This window comes from Danio aesculapii, chromosome 9, assembly GCF_903798145.1.
Source record: "Danio aesculapii chromosome 9, fDanAes4.1, whole genome shotgun sequence".
NCBI classification, from domain to species: domain Eukaryota; kingdom Metazoa; phylum Chordata; class Actinopteri; order Cypriniformes; family Danionidae; genus Danio; species Danio aesculapii.
The window spans coordinates 4,208,364-4,226,309 of record NC_079443.1 but is presented as its reverse complement, the minus strand read 5'-3'; the positions used below and the strand labels follow the sequence as shown (position 1 = coordinate 4,226,309).

The window sequence follows — 17,946 nt, the reverse complement described above, 5'->3', positions numbered from 1 at the left end:
ATACATTTCGAAATATTGCTAAAATTGCCATGTGCATATATTTGTTCAACCAATGGAGTTTTAAATATGTATATACACTATATGGTCAAGTATTTTAGCTATAATTTTACATATATGTTCATTCATTAACTTTCCTTTGGGTTAGTCCCTTTATTTATCAGGGGTCACCACAGCGGAATTTTACGCGGCGGATGCCCTTCCGGCTGCAACCCAGCACTGGGAAACACCCATACACTCTCACATTCCCACACACTCATACACTACGGCCAATTTAGCTTATTCAATTAATCTATAGCGCATGTCTTTGAACTATAAAGAGGAAACCCAAGCCAACACAGGGAGAACACGCAAACTTCAGACAGAAATGCCAACTGGCTTAAACTAGCGACATTCTTGCTGTGAGGCGACAGTGCTAACCACTGAGCCACGTTGCCGCCACATATATGTTCATATATAGCCATATATCAGATATCTGTATGCCTATATACCAGTTTAAATTTAGGTTTCCCTATTGATTTACTTTCTAAGTTTTAACCTCAAAGTATATTTGATTTGTCCCTCTAAACATCACGAAAACTTTATGACAATTTTGTGGTACAATCACAAGGCAGGGTTCATTTTTCAAACAACAAGCATGTATGATTGACAGTTGTGTAAAGATCTATCATTAAAATAAGACAGCAAATTGACAGCAACACAAAATCCTGCTGAAAACCCCTTCCACTCCCACTGTCTGACTTATGTAGATACTAGTCACCGCACTTCTAACACTGTACTTTGGGTTTGATGTGGAAAGTTGAAATATTGAATTGAGTTTTGACTCCTTCCCTTGAATTGAGAAATGAGTCCACGATCACATGTGGATTAAGTTGAAATACGCCATCATTCACGGTCACTGAGATTTTGACATTATAAAATGCTCAAGTAATACTGACGTTTGGAGGCGACAATGGAAGCGTCTACTCTAGCCAATCAGAGCATTCACACGCATTCACATCCACACTGTTTATGAAAATACAGTGCTCAACATATATAAGTACACCCCTTACAAATCTATCTTTTATATTCATATTTTTAATAAGAGGCCATACAATCGTATATTTGTGCATATACATTAGATTGGTCAGTACTGAAGGCAAATCTGGAGCTAATCTTACAACATAACTTACGATACCGGTTCAGAAACTAGTACACCCAAATTTATTTGTTAGGGAAAAATATTAAATTTAAAAAGGAGGAAAAATGGACAAATTTAGTTAAAATTTTGTAGGTGGTAATTTTTTTTTTGCAAAACGTTGCTTGAATTTAATTGTATTATCTTTTAATTTCCAAATATGTTTGGTGACTAAAATATTATTTTAATAAATATATCTGTTTAATAAATCTGTTTTGTTTAAATGCACCAAAATACATTGCCTATATTCACTGAGGAATGGATCAAAATATTCATTTTCAAAATGGGGTGCGCTCAATTATGCTGAGCACTGTAAAAACCTTTGAATATTTTTCCAGACACATTTAGCTGCTAGATGTTAGTCAGATAACATTTCTGTGTTCTTTCTTAACGCCAACCGTGTAAAAAAATCATCGATAAAATGCTTACGATAAACCGCTGTTTGTTTACCTTCAAGCTGTACTTCAGTTGGTTGACACATATTATGTACCTCTCGACTTACAAAAGAGTACTTCCAAATGTTTTCATTGACATTGTTTACAATACTTATCCATCCACAGAACTTGTATTGTCAAATGTGTAAACATTGAACTGCGATTTGCGCTTCTGCCTTTGGATGTCTCTGGGACAAAAGCAGCTGTATGAGTGCTAAAGCTTTAAATAAAAGTGAAACCATCAACAAAAGCCTGACCCCTTCTATCTTTACAAATAAAGCGTAGCCATTTAGAGGTCATTTCTGGTTAATAATGTCAGAATTTACCAGTGTTTTGAAATGGTCTTTTCCAGAACAATTGTGGAATGTCCGTTCCTGTGTGAATAGCGCTTTTTTAAATTTACCGGTAAAGTCGTTCGGGAAATTTTCCAGATATTTACCAGTATCAGTGGTGTAAAGTAACAAATTACAAATGCTCAAACTAGTGTATTTGATTAGTTTTTTTCCCAAATTGTAATTTACTTAGTAGTTTTTAAAATATGTACTTTTACTTTCCCTTGAGTACATTTTTCGTGCTCTATTGGTACTTTTACTCCACTACTTTCCTTCAACCTGCAGTCACTACAGTACATCATTTTTTCTCGTCTATGGGGGTTTGGAAAATCAGTCCTGTGATTCTTGTCCAATTAAATCACACATAGAAGGTAAATCGCCACATAATGAACTACCTCAAGACATGGGCGATTTATAATTGCAGCAAACTGTTTGGAAGCATTAAAAATGTCCGAAAGAAGATGTCCAAAATCTTTACACTCATTGGCTCAGAAACTGTTTAGATGCATGTCACTGATGAGAAGATGGTGGATGTTTACTGAAAATGTCATGGGGATGTTACATTTTGTTTGGAAATGAAAATTGGGTAAACGTCGGAACCCAACGTCAGGCTGACGTCGATGTACAACGTCCAACCCTAAAATCAACATCTAATGATGTTACAGCTTGACTTTGTGTGGACGTTACCACTAGGACATCTATCAGACGTTGGATTGTGGTTGCCATACCTGATGAGTAAATGTCAGTATTTGACGTCAATATGACGTTGGTTTAAAATGTTGGCTCGACATTGGATTTTGGTCACTTACTAACACAATCTAAGATTAACCAAATATCAACGTCATTTGACGTCATTATTGAACATCAAAATAGTAGTGTCCTTAAACGCTGGCTATACCTTGAATTTTGGACACCTGATGTCACGACCTAAATCAAACCTAATATTAATGTCTTGTGATGTTGTGTGCTTTTTGATAACAGAAAAAGGACAAACTTAATTCCCGTTTCAATACCTCACAGCAGTTGTTTTCCATCCCATTAGATCGCATTTTTTTAAATGACCAGACCAGGAGGTTTTGCTGATCGACAGCAGAATTAGTTCAAAGACGTAAAAAGCAAATAAAACAGATTAAAACTATCGTTTCAAAGCTGTCCAAATGTGACTGTTTATTCGCATCAGCTGCCAACCGGAAGTTGTTAGCATTCTCCTTGTGCGTACACGCAAAGCATAATGGGTAATTTTGCGTTCTAAGAATAAGCGGCTAATAATACTCTATGCTCTTTACTCTAACCACTAATATTGGAAATATGGACAATGACTAAATGCACTACAGAATGTTGTGTTTACACCAAGCAGCAACCTCCCGCTCTCCTTCGGGAGGCCAATACGGAAGTAACTGAAACTGCAATTCATCAAAATTCCACTAGTGCTGGCTCCATAATAGAGCAAATTGCAATTGAGCCCACTGTTAGAATGGCCAACTTTACAGCAGAAATAAAGGTGTTTACGGCCTGGTACAAAGAACGATTTTGGTTCATATAGCTATTATTACCCTCCATGACAACTGTGAGGGGGGTGAATTTTTTTATAACTCATCCATTTCCTTTATATTAGGTTATTTTAAGTTTGCATAATTAAGGGCGTGGCCACTTGAGTGACAGCTAGGTTTCGCTGGTCGCCGTCACTTCACCTCAGCTGAATCCGGCAGATTAGCCACTGATCTCGGCATATTCATCGTATTTTTGTTCTGTTTTATGTGGCTTTACACAGTCAGCTGCCTTTTGGACTTATTTCTTACAATTATCAGATGATATGGGATGCTGTGTGCATTTAATTGTGCTCACAAACCATTCACGTGGCCTCCGTTTCCCTTGTGAGTAAAGTTATATACTTGTATACCATCTCTATAAATGTATTTGTTTTATTTAAGATAATTTATCATTAATATTTTTCTTTAGACCCGTAAAGCACTTCAGAATGTGACAGATTGATTAGCTGTAGGCTCTAGAACAGTCATCTGAAGCGTTATCATACAGTGTCATGCTGGAGTTCATCAATAGTCTTGCATTTACTAACACACACACACATCTGAAGTGTTTGGAAGTAATTCGCGTTTTCCTCCTGTAGAAAAACGTCATAAGAGCAATGTTTAGTGGCTCAATGTGTTACAACAGTGTTTTTGAAAGTCTAATCACTTTACTGATATAGTGTACAGCCAAGCACATGTGGTCAGAACACAAACGAGTCGCAGGTAATAAAGTATTAAGCGTTTCTCCCAAAGTAAAGTCTGTCTGCCAGGTCTAAGCAAAGTGCCAGCAGGTGTCTGTAGCTCCGCCCACTCTCCACCTCTTTGCCCTTGTTTGGTATCCCGCCGTGGGTGCGATGACGCGCGAACAAAATGGCGACGGTTGGCCGCGCCTACTTGTGGCTTCTTTTGCACTCTTCAGAAACCTATGGGTGACGTCACGGATGCTACGTCCATATATTTTACAGTCTATGGTTTACACACATCCACAAATTACATGTAAGTGCATCAGCTTTTTACAGCGTAATACTCACTAGACTTGAGTACTTTTGAAAGGTCTACTTTCACTACATTTTAGGCAAGTAAAGGTACTTTTACTTAAGTATGATTTTTCAGTACTCTTTCCACCACTGACCGGTATCACTGTGTGAAAGGGGCTAAAGATGTAGGGCAGAGGGTTGCTGAAGAACTATTGAGAGATTTCAGCTGCTGTCTGGGCTTTCACTGCCTTTCTACACCTCTCTTTCTTCATGTGTTCATTACTTTTTCCCTGCGTCGTTTTATTTAATTACACATTACTTAAATTGTAAGCTAATTTGTTTTGTTTTCTTGAAATATATGGAATTCTTTGGTTGTTATCAACATCTCTTGAAAATTTCAAGTCAGCGGCACCTTTTAGAAGTATTTTGTCTGAGAAAAATGGTGACATTTTCATTTATTTCCCGCACTGTTTATTAAGGAAACTTACTGTTAACCAGGTTACAGATGTTTATGGTAGCAATTGTACAGGAATTTACCATCCATTATTCAGTCACAGTGCAGTATCACAGCTATTCTGCATTTACTTCTAAACCACTTCTGGTCAAGACATGAACAGGGCATCTCAGACTGGAACAATCTCATTTTCCTGCTTATCGAGCTGAGTTTCAAGAATGTTTCATATTTATTCCAAAAGAGCCGAGCGCATCTGAATAAGAGATGAAGTACAAGGGAAAGTCAGCAGAAGTGTAGACTGCTGTCTGACAACTTTGATTGTCCCCCGTGCCGACAGCTCGTTCCTGCGCTTCACATACATGTGACGGGATGAAAGGTGTCATACTGAAGCCGGGATCGCTTTATAATCCAGGGCACATCGACTGTTCTGGTCAATAGAAAAGCAACACAAGTGGCAGCTTGGGCCGCTGTTCGCTGTGGGAATCTTGCTGGGCTTAATTTTCAAAGTGAATGCACAGGGCTTTCTTTCTCTTTTTTCCCCCCTGTCTCTCGTTCGGCAGCTTGTGTCAGAAGCACATGTGAGAGATGCTGGGTGTCATCCTTTTTCACAGGCCTCTGACTTAACAGACAGATTGACCTGATGGGGAGAATACACACACACACACCCACAAACTAGTTCCTATATCCTGGTGGGGACTTTCATAGATGCAATGATGGTTTTATTATGCAGATCGTATATTCTATCCCCCTTCCCCAACTCTACCCCTAAACCCGACCCTCACAGGAATTTGCACTTTAAAATTCATTCTGTGTTATTTATAAGCAGGGCGACATGGTGGCTCAATGGTTAACACTGTCGCCTCACAGCAAGAAAGTTGCTGGTTCAATTCCCGGCTGGGTCAGTTGGCATTTCTGTGTTTGCATGTTCTCCCCGTGTTGGCGTGGGTTTCCTCCGGGTGCTCCAGTTTTTCCCACAGTCCAAACACATGTTCTATAGGTGAGTTGAATAAACTAAATTGGCCGTAGTGTATGTGTGTAAATGTGAGAGTGTATGGGTGTTTCCCAGTACTGGGTTGCAGCCAGAAGGGCATCCGCTCTGTAAAACATATGTTGCATAAGTTGGTGGTTCATTCCGCTGTGGTGACCCCTGATGAATAAAGGGATTAAGCCAAAGGAAAATGAATGTATTAATGACTTATAAGCATGTTTAGTCATGGGGATGTCAACTTTGGTCCCCACATTGACTCAAGTCCCAATAAGTCTGTGTGCGCTCAGGTTTAAGTACCCACTGGGATATAAAAACAAGTATACACACACTCACAGATTTGTTTTCCTATCTTGGTGAAGAAATTCCATAGACTTCAGTTGTTTTTATATCAGGTTGAAGATACTGTGGTATGGCCTAACCCTAAACGCAATATGCACAGAAAAAGTGTCATTAGAGATTATTAGGCACATGTTCTGCTTCAAGCATTTTTATTTAGCGAGGACCAATAAAATGTCTTCACTAGTGGATTATTTTCATATTTTAGTAAATAAGTGAGGGCAACTGAGCCCTCATTAAGCAAATTTAGCTTAACAAGTACACACGTAATAGTGCAGGGCGACTAATCCAATTGAAATTGCAAATACAGTTTATTTTATCATGCACGTCTTCTCAAAGAAGCTTTGTGTGATCTGTAGTAAATCAACATCAATCTACATTAACATAGCAAATTATGTTTGGTATTTTGCTGCTTTGAGGCAACTGAAATAGCTGGCCTAAAGTCAATGGCGCAGGGTTTTTGTTATTTGAAGAGCGCGGTAGTTATTCGCAACGCATACATATTGCTTAATACACACACAGGGATGTATAGCAGTACACAAATATCTTTACATATGAAAAATTAAAGGATTAAAATGTAAAAAAGTTGTTATTGTCTACACACACACACATATATATGTATATATATATATATATATATATATATATATATATATATATATATATATATATATATATATATATATATATATATATATATATATATATATAAACACTACCTCCTCCTATTCCTTCTTCACCTCAGGGGGCTGTATAGCCATTTTATTCATGACTATTCACATGTTATTATTATTAGTAACATTTATTTCATGTTCATTTCATTTCATATTATATCTATCTGGTTCTCAAATCTGATTGGCTGATAGCCATGCGATATTCTGCAATAACAGCTCTCGTACAGCCTCTTCCCTCTTGTGTATTACACCGCCCACATAGTGACAGCAAATCAATAAACTCACTACAGTTTGACAAATATGCAGCTGTTGGACAACATATTGAACTATTGAGGCTATTTTAGACGAGAATAGTTGTTTAGATTGCAACTGTGCGGTGTATTTATAGGGATAATACTTATTTTAAATAATTATAATATAATTTCGGAGATTCAGCACGTCGGCATCCATTAGCCTGTCATTGAGCACAGCAAAGAGGATTTATGTTTCGCCACACGATGGTGACAGAGACCGCATTGTACATCCTTAGGGGAGGAAAAACTCAGCGTAAATTTTAAACCACAGCTGATCAAATGATTATAAATTATATATTACTATTATGTAGTGCTGTATTTATATAAAAGTAATCTGCTAGTGTTTGCTGTGGCTTTTTCTGGGTTAATTATTGTGATCTCCCGATTGCAACAGAGAAATACTGGGAAATTTTTGTAGACCGAGGGAATTTTATGCTGTTCAGTCTCATTATCACATGTGAGCAAAATCACCTGTTTTGTCATCACTTTAGACCAGGGGTCACCAATCTCAGTCCTGGAGGGCCGCTGTCCCTTCAGGGTTTAGCTCCAACTTGCCTTAACACACCTGCCTGGGTGCTTCAAGTATACCCAATAAGACCTTGATTAGCTTGTTCAGGTGTGTTTGATTAGGGTTGGAGCTAAAATCTGCTAGACACCGGCCCTCCAGGAATAAGTTTGGTGACCACTGCTTTAGACATTACGCAAGAGAATCATTCAAATACTAGCTCTAAATAGACGTTAGTGAACTAGCAACGGTTTCTGCTTTTCTGACGTCAGCTGCAGATGTGAAGCGATGGCAGATGAAAGTACAGTAGTTCCTCATATTGGATTTTTAAAAAATATACATGATTATGCCATGTTGTATAAAAATTATAAACACAATATCACACTCGTAGCAGTGCGATGTGGCTGTATCGTCATTTGGGGGGACACTAAGGCATTCTGCCTGCAACCTTGTGCCAACGCACGGCTCCCACCAGTGCTGATATACCAGCCTGATCTCACGAGAAAACGTAAATATTTTACGTTTTGTCAGTTTAGTGGCTAATTCAGTCGTTCGAAATTGTACGATTTTAAAAAGGAGGCGTGGCACCTAACCCCACCCCTAAACCCAACCGTCATTGGGGGATGAGCAAATCGTACTAAATTGTACGAATTAGATCGTACGAATTCATACGAATTAGCCACTAAATCAAAAAGTTACGAATTGCCGTGAGATTGTGTTGGATATACAGACATATCGCACTGCTACTATATATTGATATATATAATAATTGTTTGTTTAGATTTGTCCACCTGCTGGGTTTTAGAGACTTGCACATCACCATATGGAGTATAGGAATAGGAAGTGTGTTTGGACATAACGTTTTTTTTAACCACACTCCAATGTTATTGACAAAGGAAATGATTCAATTAAATATGTAAGGGATGTCTTCAGTAGAATCTTTCCATCATGGTTTTCCGAATCCACTGTCAATAGGAAGAGGCTGAAAAAAAGTACCGCTCCGGAAAAGCTTCTTAACTGTTTTCTCGCTAATGAAACATTAAGTTTTTCTGCTTACAAAGGCTGCTATGTAAATAGTGAATGTACTGTGGTGATATGCAGCTAATTCTTAAAGGTAATGAGAGATGAGACTCTGATTAGTTTAATGCATGTAATGCCCAAAACCATAACTCATTAAGAGAAAAAGACCATGCGCTTGGTACGACTACTGTTTTTCCAGTCCTTAAAATAGCAAAAGAGGATTTAGAAACACACTTGGTGCTTTTGCGCCATACCCTTTACACTTATATTGTTAAAACAGATCCCAAAAGTCAAGTACCATGCTGGGTATTCTGGTAAAATCAATTTACGGATGTTTACCGTGTTTATAAAGGGAACTTACTGCTACCTTTGAAATTACATCCATTTTTCACAATGCAGTATCACACATTCTCACACATTCTACCTGCAAATCCGAGACATCACAGTGAAAACTATACGACGGACTAACTTTAAATAATGCTTTATACTGATACCTACCGGTTAATTTTGTACTTTCAACCCGTTAACATTCAAATTCTTAATTCCAACCCAGGCTCATTCTGAAAACGTAGTCTCGTGGACGTTTCTGGAGACCGCGAAATACGTAGCCGGGGGTACGTCCGGCTGCATTGCATTTTTTTAAGCGAACGCTGCGGGGCGGTGTGACGCCGTTCCTTTCGGCACTTGCCGGCCTGCCGCTCGCCTCCGTGTGGAGGGCTTTCCCGCTGCAACCAGTTTGTCCGGTTAGCTCTTCGTGTACTTTGGCGGACTCGAGGCGCAGAAAGGGGCTGACCACGACAACGACCGGGTTTGAGTCCGGGGAAGAGCGGTTCCAGAAATCAGGTAAGAAAACAAAATCCAAAAAATAAAGCGAACCAGTTTGTCACAGGGTAAGAATGTGGTCAAAATTCGAAAACGTGGTAAAAATCAGACGAGGGCTTTTCTTTTTCTGGACGGCTTTTGTGAATCGTCGTTGGTTGGGTTTAGGGACGGAGGAGGGTGGGTCAGCTGATTGGCCAGTCTCACTGTCATCCAGGCAGACAGGCGGAAGGTCGTTCGACAGCGGCCTCTAGCGGGTTTACGCGAGGACGGCATGGGAGAAAGCTCGCACAGCGGCCTCTCGCGGATTCGCAAAAACAAAAACTGCAAAAATACGTTCCTCCCGGGACGTATTTCGCGGTCTCCAGAAACGTCCTCGGGACTACGTTCTCAGAATGAGCCTGGGTTGCTTAATTCTTAAGAGACTACTAGATGGACTTTATCGAAATGATAAGCCAATGAATTTTAAACGTGCATGGGCAATGTTGAAATAATGGTGTGCTTCAGGGTTAAGCTCATAAAGTTAATTACAATTGGAAGTAATCATATTAAAAATCTGCAACTGACAATATTAATTTGCTATTAAATATTATGCGGAGGTATCCTCAACTAATACTCCAACACTGCATGTGCAAATGTGTGTGCGAGAGAGACAGAGATACTGTATGCACGTGTCAGTGTGCGTAGGTGCGTATAAGCTGACTTCAGGGTAGATCCACTTCATCAGACGGTGATGTGTGTGTGAAAAGCGTGAAAATGCACTTATGCGCCGCATGCTTGTTCCGCTCAGACTAATTCATTTTGACAAATGTCCTTTAATAATCTGCGCTGAGAGATGAGAGAGAGGAGGGCAGAGTCTCAGACAGACAGACGGAAACATGAAGAGAGAATGACAGGCAGAAAGAAACAGAAGTTCTCATTTGCGTTTATCGGGATGTCATGTGACCCGACTGACACAATATCATGCTACTGTGGTCCAGCAGTACCTGAGAGTCAACCATCTCTGCAATTATTCAGATTACATTTTTTTTTACATCATTCCGACTAAAACAAGACAGAACAATGACATAACTATAGGCACTGAAAATAAAAATGATTATTATTTTAAAACCGTATTAGCACTCATGTTAAGAATGGCTGTTAAATCAATGACACATTGATAGTTAGTTACTGACACACCAACACAATCTCACGGCAATTCGTAACTTTTTTTTAGTGGCTAATTCGTACGAATTTGTACGATCTAATTCGTACAATTTAGTACGATTTGCTCATCCTCCAATGACGGTTGGGTTTAGGGGCGGGGTTAGGTGCCACGCCTCCTTTTTAAAATCGTACCATTTCGTATGACTGAACACGTACGAATTCGTACGAATTAGCCACTAAACTGTCAAAACGTAAAATACTTACGTTTTCTCGTGAGATCAGGCTGGACACACTGTATATGTTTCTGAACAAAGCATGAACATTACCATGTGATTATGTACAGCTGAAGTAAGAATTATTACCCCTCCTGAATTATTAGCCCCCCTGTATATTTTCACCAGATTCTGTTTAACGGAAAGAAGATTTTTCAGCACATATCTGAACATAATAGTTTTAAAAACGAATAGGGTACATGCAGAAGTATGCGGAAGGATTTTTCATTTTTCAATAACCTGGGTCAAACGTTTCCGGTGAACTGTAGGCATTTACAAAATTTTCTTTTCGGCTAAGTCCCTTTTGTTTAAGGTCTGTTTTTAATAAAAAATCAGTTTAAAGTGTGTTTTCTTCACTGCCTGATTGATATACCATGTAAAAAGGGTCTCAGAATGCACAAGAAGCACTTCATTAAGTTACATTTTCCTCGCCATGCCTTTAAAATATGAACATTTATTTTACCCCAGGATATTCAATGAAGTTTCGCTAGCCTGCTGATCCTGATGGGCGCGTGCGTGTAAACGGCATTTCATATTGTTTTATGCTTGAACAACTAAATGAACGCAGAAGTCTGTTTAACTGATTATATATATGAATCACATTACAACATCAGTGCTGTTAAAGGATCAAATTCCTTGTTGATGCCAGAGGTCAGAGGAGAATGGCCAAACTGGTTCCATCTGACAGAAAGGCAACAGTAACTCAAATAACCACTTGTTATTTCAAGTGGTTATTTGAAGACTACACCAATGCGACTCCTGTCAGCTAAGAACAGAAAACTGAGGCTACAATTCACACAGGCTCACCAAAATTGGACAATAGAAGATTGGAAAAACGTTGCCTGGTCTGATGAGTCTAGATTTCTGCTGCGACATTCAGATGGTCGGGTCAGAATTTGGCGTCAACAACACGGAAGCATGGATCAATATTGCCTTATATCAACAGTTCAGGCTGGTGGTGGTGGTGGTGTAATGGTGTGGGGGATATTTTCTCACACTTTGAGCCCATTAGTACCAATTGAGCATTGTGTCACCATGTCCAACTCTTTATGACCACAGTGTACCCATCTTCTGATGGCTACTTCCAGCAAGATAACGCACCATGTCATAAATCGCAAATCATCTCAGACTGGTTTCTTGAACAAGTCAATGGGTTCACTGTACTCAAACGGCCTCCACAGTCACCAGAGTCTCAACCCAATAGAGCACCTTTGGTGGATGGATTGTGCAGCCAACAAATCTGCAGCAACTGCGTGATGCTTTCTTGTCAATATGGAGCAAAATCTCTGAGGAATATTTCCAGTACCTTGTTGAATCTATGCCACGAAGGATTAAAGCAATTCTGAAGGCAAAAGGGGGTCCAACCCGGTGCTAGTAAGGTGTGCCTAATAAAGTGGCCGGTGAGTATATTTATGCAGAATGTATATATACAGTACGTGATTACACATGAACAGTGCTAGACCATTTTTTTACTTGAAATATTGGTTTGAGAGCTTTGGAAGCTGATGTTTCCATTTGGAACTGTACAATAAAAGACTGAACCCTGGCTCCAGCACCAGCACCCATGTGTCAGTGTGAAAACCCAAAAACCCACCTTCCAATGCTGTGTCAGTGTTTCGACTAACATTTACTAGCAGCCTACATCTATAATCCCATTGGCAGGAGCGCGGTTTTGCTGAGCTATAGTTAGATCTGGAACAACTCAATTAATCCCTGACAAATAGAGCAATTAAAATCTGTTGCGAACGCTGGGAAACCATGCGTACTCATTCACACGAGACGGTCATTACGAAACAAATGAGAAGAAAAACGATAATTGTTTTCTGGACTTATTGTTTGTTTGTTTGAGTCTGTGACCCTCTCAAATCTGTCATCTGGTGTAATACTGAGGCGAAGACTACAAGAATAACAGATGTTTCATTTCCCTCGATTCCTTCACACACACACACCGACGCGCTGTAGCTACAGTACAGTTACGCTCTGCGTTTCGGCGGTGGGTATTTTTCTAAAGGTGTGTGGCACATCTGCGCTGCCATTGTTTATTCATGCGCCGGAGCCTTTGAAACGTGCTAAAATGCTTCCCACTCATTATAAAACTCCTGCCACCCATGGATTAGCACTTTGATGTCACCAATCCGGCTTCAAAGGCTCCTTCAGTACCATTAATCAGAGTTTAGTCTCTGAAGACCCAGCCAGGGAAAACATTTGGACATCTTGCGCAGAAACTTTTGAAAAGCTCAGACGGTGCTGCATATGCAACAGTGGGGCTTCATATCCCGAAGACGTGTGTGTGTTTAAGAGCAAGCAGAAAGGGAGCGTGTATTAACAACCGAGAGAACTGACTTACTGAGCGTATTTGACATTGGGATATTATGCAGAGAGCATAGGTCACAAGGTCAACACTGGCTCCCTCTGTTAAAAACGTTGGTCACACTTTATTTTAATGTACAATTCACACCATTAACAAACCATTATCCAAGACTTTTAGCTCAACAAACTACTGATTACCTGCTTATTAATAGTTAGTAAGGTAGTAGTTGGGTTTAGGTATTGGCTGGATTAGGGATGTAAAATAAAATCATAGTTTTTAAGTGCTAATAAACTGTTAATATCTGAATAATAAGCCAGTAGTAGTTTTCAAGGTAAATACAGGCTGATGGAAGTCTACAAACGTAGTACCTGGTCTTGGAATGTAAATATTCGGTAACACCTTACTTAAGGTCTCAATTCCCAGAATTAACAAGCTTTGACACTGATTTGAATGCAGCGCATTGAAGGACCAATAAACATATGCACATCATCATCATTTATAATTTAGGTTGTGTGGGTGTTTGAATTGAGGTCCCCATCTTTTAATGATTAATTGTTTACCTATACACTTAATGCATGAATGCAGGCTAAACAAGCAGTGAAAGAAAACACCTGTAATGACTTAAGAAAGCATGTAGGTGCCTTCGCAACTCCTTTCGTCATCTTTATATTTTACAGCGAAGCCAAAACGCTTTCATACATGTGATTGGAATAATGCCGGAGGCCATCTCTCTGCGATCATTACAAATTTAAGATTAATCTACAATTTAAAAAAGTTATTAATCCGCAGGTGACGTGTGTTTTGAAGGGTGGTTTGTGATCTGTACAGATCCCGGATGAACTGCGGTCTGTTACACCCCTAGTTAATATTGTGGTTATTATTGCAAATGTTTATTTATAACAGTAGAGCAGTCAGGCGTTGAGGGTCTTGATCAAGATCATAGTCTTTGTAATTGAAATCTAGGCTCTTCATGGATCTCCTTCAGGGTTCAAACGCACATTCTTTTGGGTTGCAAGCCCAGAGCGCTCTTCTACCGTGTTGTTTTATTTATTTGTGCTTCAGCCAAGAAGGATTGATGTGCCACTGATGTGTTTCTTCTTTTGCTGAGCAGGTAATCTGGCCACATCCAGAGCGAGAGTGACAGCAGCCTCCAGATCTCTGCCTCCGCAACTCAACAGCGGAAGAAATAAGGTCTGTGCTAGTCTTTACATTCAGAAGGTCATCATAAAAAATGCCATTCACTTTACATTCACATAATGTAATATTACCTGACGAGGCTTGTGATGTAATTCTTTTGCCAATGCATCTGCTCCAGAATCTCTTAAGACTCTTGTGTCTGTGGTTTTCATAGTAAAATACTTCTGTTCCTCACTGCTCTGTACATTTGATCTATTTTCTGTCTGTCTGTACTATTCTCTCTCCTCTCAGTCTCCTAAATACCTGCTAAAGGTAAGAGGTTTTCTCTATATCTTGTTTCTTTTATTCTTCAGCTTCATATTTTCTGGTGTCATTTCCATGGCTTTGTTGTGTTGATTTCTTTCTGGTTTAATTAGAACAAGACAATCTTAACTTTTAGTTTTTTCACACACACACACAAAAAAAAACATAATGTAGACATGCATAGCCAATTTTACATGCATGAAACCAATTTGATGTGCACAATATACAGGGGTTGGACAACGACACTACTGAAGCACTGGCCAATTTAGTGTTATAGGTTTCATGGCTAAATTTGAGCAGCCTGGTGACCAATCTTCATTGTTTACACATTCCACCAGTACGAGCAGAGTATGTAGGTTTAGGCCCAATCCCAATTCTACTTTTGTACCCCTTCCCGTTCCCCTTGGCCCTTAAAACCGAGTGTGCATTTACACCCTGGCCATACTCATCTATGCAAACACATGAAAACCAGATTAACATTATAGCAGACACTGTAAAAAGCTTATTCTCATGAGTGTCATCGAGTGTCAGAATGTTGTGAGACTGCTTTACAAGAGTTATTATTAGAGATTATAGATCGCGGAATTTAGCAGTTTTTATTTTAGAGGGGGGTTTTTTGGTATTTTTTTAAAGCATGACGGTAAAACACGAATGCGGTTATGAATGTATTAAAACATGTGCTTGTTTGTTGTAAAAATTCATAATAATGACAAAAAAATACTAATTTGTGAATCTCCTTACTTCCGGGTGCAGCTATTCTGCCGTTGTGGCTGGTGTATTCTGGGAAATTTTCCTACCCCTTGGTTTCGAGTGTACTCCTGAAAAATCTTTATTCGAAGGGCTATCTACCCCTTCCCCTTAGCCCTACGCCTTCAAGTTAAAGAGAATTGGGAAACCCCTACCCCTTCACGGGAACGCACAAAACAAGGGGTAGGCGTAAGACGATGGGCTAAGGGGTAGAATTGGGATTGGGCCTAAATTAGCAAAGTAATAGCAAAGTTTTGCTTAAAATATTACAAAGCACACAACATTATGGGTGACATATTGAAAGAAGAAAAATTGTTGGTGCTCATCTCACTCGTCCATCTGTGAGCAAGACAGCAAGTCTTTTTGCTGAATCAAAAGCTTCAAAGTTAAGTATATATTTAGGTTTTTATAAGAACTCCTCCACTATGTTGTCTTCCAGTGAAGTAATGGTCAAATGAGAGAAGCTTGACAACTCAAGGAAGGATATGCAATGATCCAGAAGAGCCAATCAGAGAGCGATTATGTATAGCCACACCTCTGTTTTCATAAGACTCCATTTTGAACACAGGCTCATTGTGAATATGTAGCCCCATATACAATTCTGGAGAGTGTGAATTATGTAGCCAGAGTTACGTATGGCTGCATTTCGTCTTTAAAACGAACGCTTTAGGTCGTTATTCTGGCTTACTTCCGTATGGACAGCTTTTCCGCTGTCACCAGTTTGCCCAATGGCTCGCCACGTATGTCGGAAAACTTGAGACGCAGAGCGGAGTCGACAGCGGCGATGATGTTCGGGTCTGGCAAAGAACAAAAAGAATAATATATTAATATTAGTAACTTTCTGTAGTAGTAGTTGGTGTAGTACTTGTGATGTATTATTATTGTTGTTGTCAGTTATTATTACTGTTGTCCTTTCTTTCTTTTTACTGTTATTATAACTATCATACATTACAAGCATTGTTGTTAGTCCTTACCACTGACTGGTTCCTTTCTATCCGTTTCATTTATATCTGTGATACTTGCTCTATTTATTGACTGTTATTGTCCCTTATGTATGTACTCTGACCTGTCCACCAAGTTACCTTTACATGCGCACACACACACATACACGCACCTACTAGTACCTGACTATATTGTTGTTGTTGTTTTTTTTTATGTTTCTTTGTATTTGTATGATCCCAATTTATGTATCTTTTTGCATATTCTAATAAAAAAAAAGAACAAAAAGAAAAAGCAAAGCAATTAAGTAAATAAGTAAATAAGGGTGAGAATGTGGTCAAATCTGAAAATGTGGTAAAAATTAGCCAGCTGCAAGGGCTTTGCTTTTTTTTCTGGATTACTTTTGAAAACATTGTCGGTTGGGTTTAGGGGAGGGGGTGGGTGGGGCTATCAGTCGGTTGATCAGTCAGTCATTCAGTCAGTCGACAGCAGCCCCTGGTGGATTTACGCGAGAAGAGCAGGCATGAATGCCACTCGTGACAGAAATTTGAAATCTGAAAAAGCCTTCTCAGTGCCCTCTGGCAGATTCGCAAAAAGAAAAACTGCAAAAAAACTTACCTCCTGGAACGTATTTCGCGCTCTCCAGGAATATATACCAGGGTGCGTATCCATAATGAGCCTGGGTTGTCCATTTTGGTTCATTTACACTGAAATGCTGCCTCAGAATTTTCAAACTAAAACAGCAGACTCAGACTTTTTGCATTTTTAAAACTAAAATTAACTAACAACTGGAAAATCTCACAGAGTCAAATTGACCACAACTGTCAGAGGAGATGTTCAGGTTTAAATCTTCTAACCATCAACAAAGATAAAGCTCAGCCAAAAATGAAAACGTTCCCACTATTTGCTCTCACCCAAGTGGTTCCAAATCTTTATGAGTTTTTATTCTGTTAAAAACTTTACTTTGAAGAAAGATGAAAAGCTGTAATCATTGGCATTCATAGTTGGCTTAAAAAAACAAATACTATGGTTGTCAATGATTACAAGTTTCCAGCTTTCCCCAAAATATCCTCTTTTATGTTCAACAGAAGTTTTAATTTTTGGGTGAACTGTCCCTTTAAAAAAGTCAGACTGTATTATGCATAATAAAACTGTTTGCTGAGTTTTCTTATTGGAATTTTCAGTATGGCTAATCTTTCAGTAAGGATAGTCCAACACAATCTCATGGCAATTCGTAACTTTTGGATTTAGTGGCTAATTCGTATGAATTCGTACGTCATACATTTTGTACGATTTGCTCATCCCCCAATGACGGTTGGGTTTAGGGGTGGGGTTAGGTGCCATGCCTCCTTTTTAAAATTGTACAATTTCGTACGACTGAACTCTTACTTGCGGTGTACCCCAGGGCTCAATTCTGGCACCATTGTTTTTTCACTATACATGTGTTACCTCTGGGGTCCATTTTTAGTAAATTTGGAGTGATGTACTACTGTTATGCAGACGACACGCAACTTAACATATCCATAAAACGTCAAGATAACTAAGCACATCATAAA

At 39.2% G+C, this 17,946-nt stretch overlaps 1 protein-coding gene across 1 annotated transcript in view; it reads left to right on the top strand.

Moving 5' to 3' along the window:
* Positions 1-17,946, top strand: part of myo3b (myosin IIIB) — a 186,209-nt gene that overhangs the window by 39,558 nt on the left and 128,705 nt on the right. The window contains exons 16-17 of the mRNA XM_056464721.1: positions 14,376-14,455; positions 14,693-14,713. Coding sequence (XP_056320696.1) covers positions 14,376-14,455; positions 14,693-14,713 — 101 coding nt within the window. The remainder of the gene's footprint in view (positions 1-14,375; positions 14,456-14,692; positions 14,714-17,946) is intronic.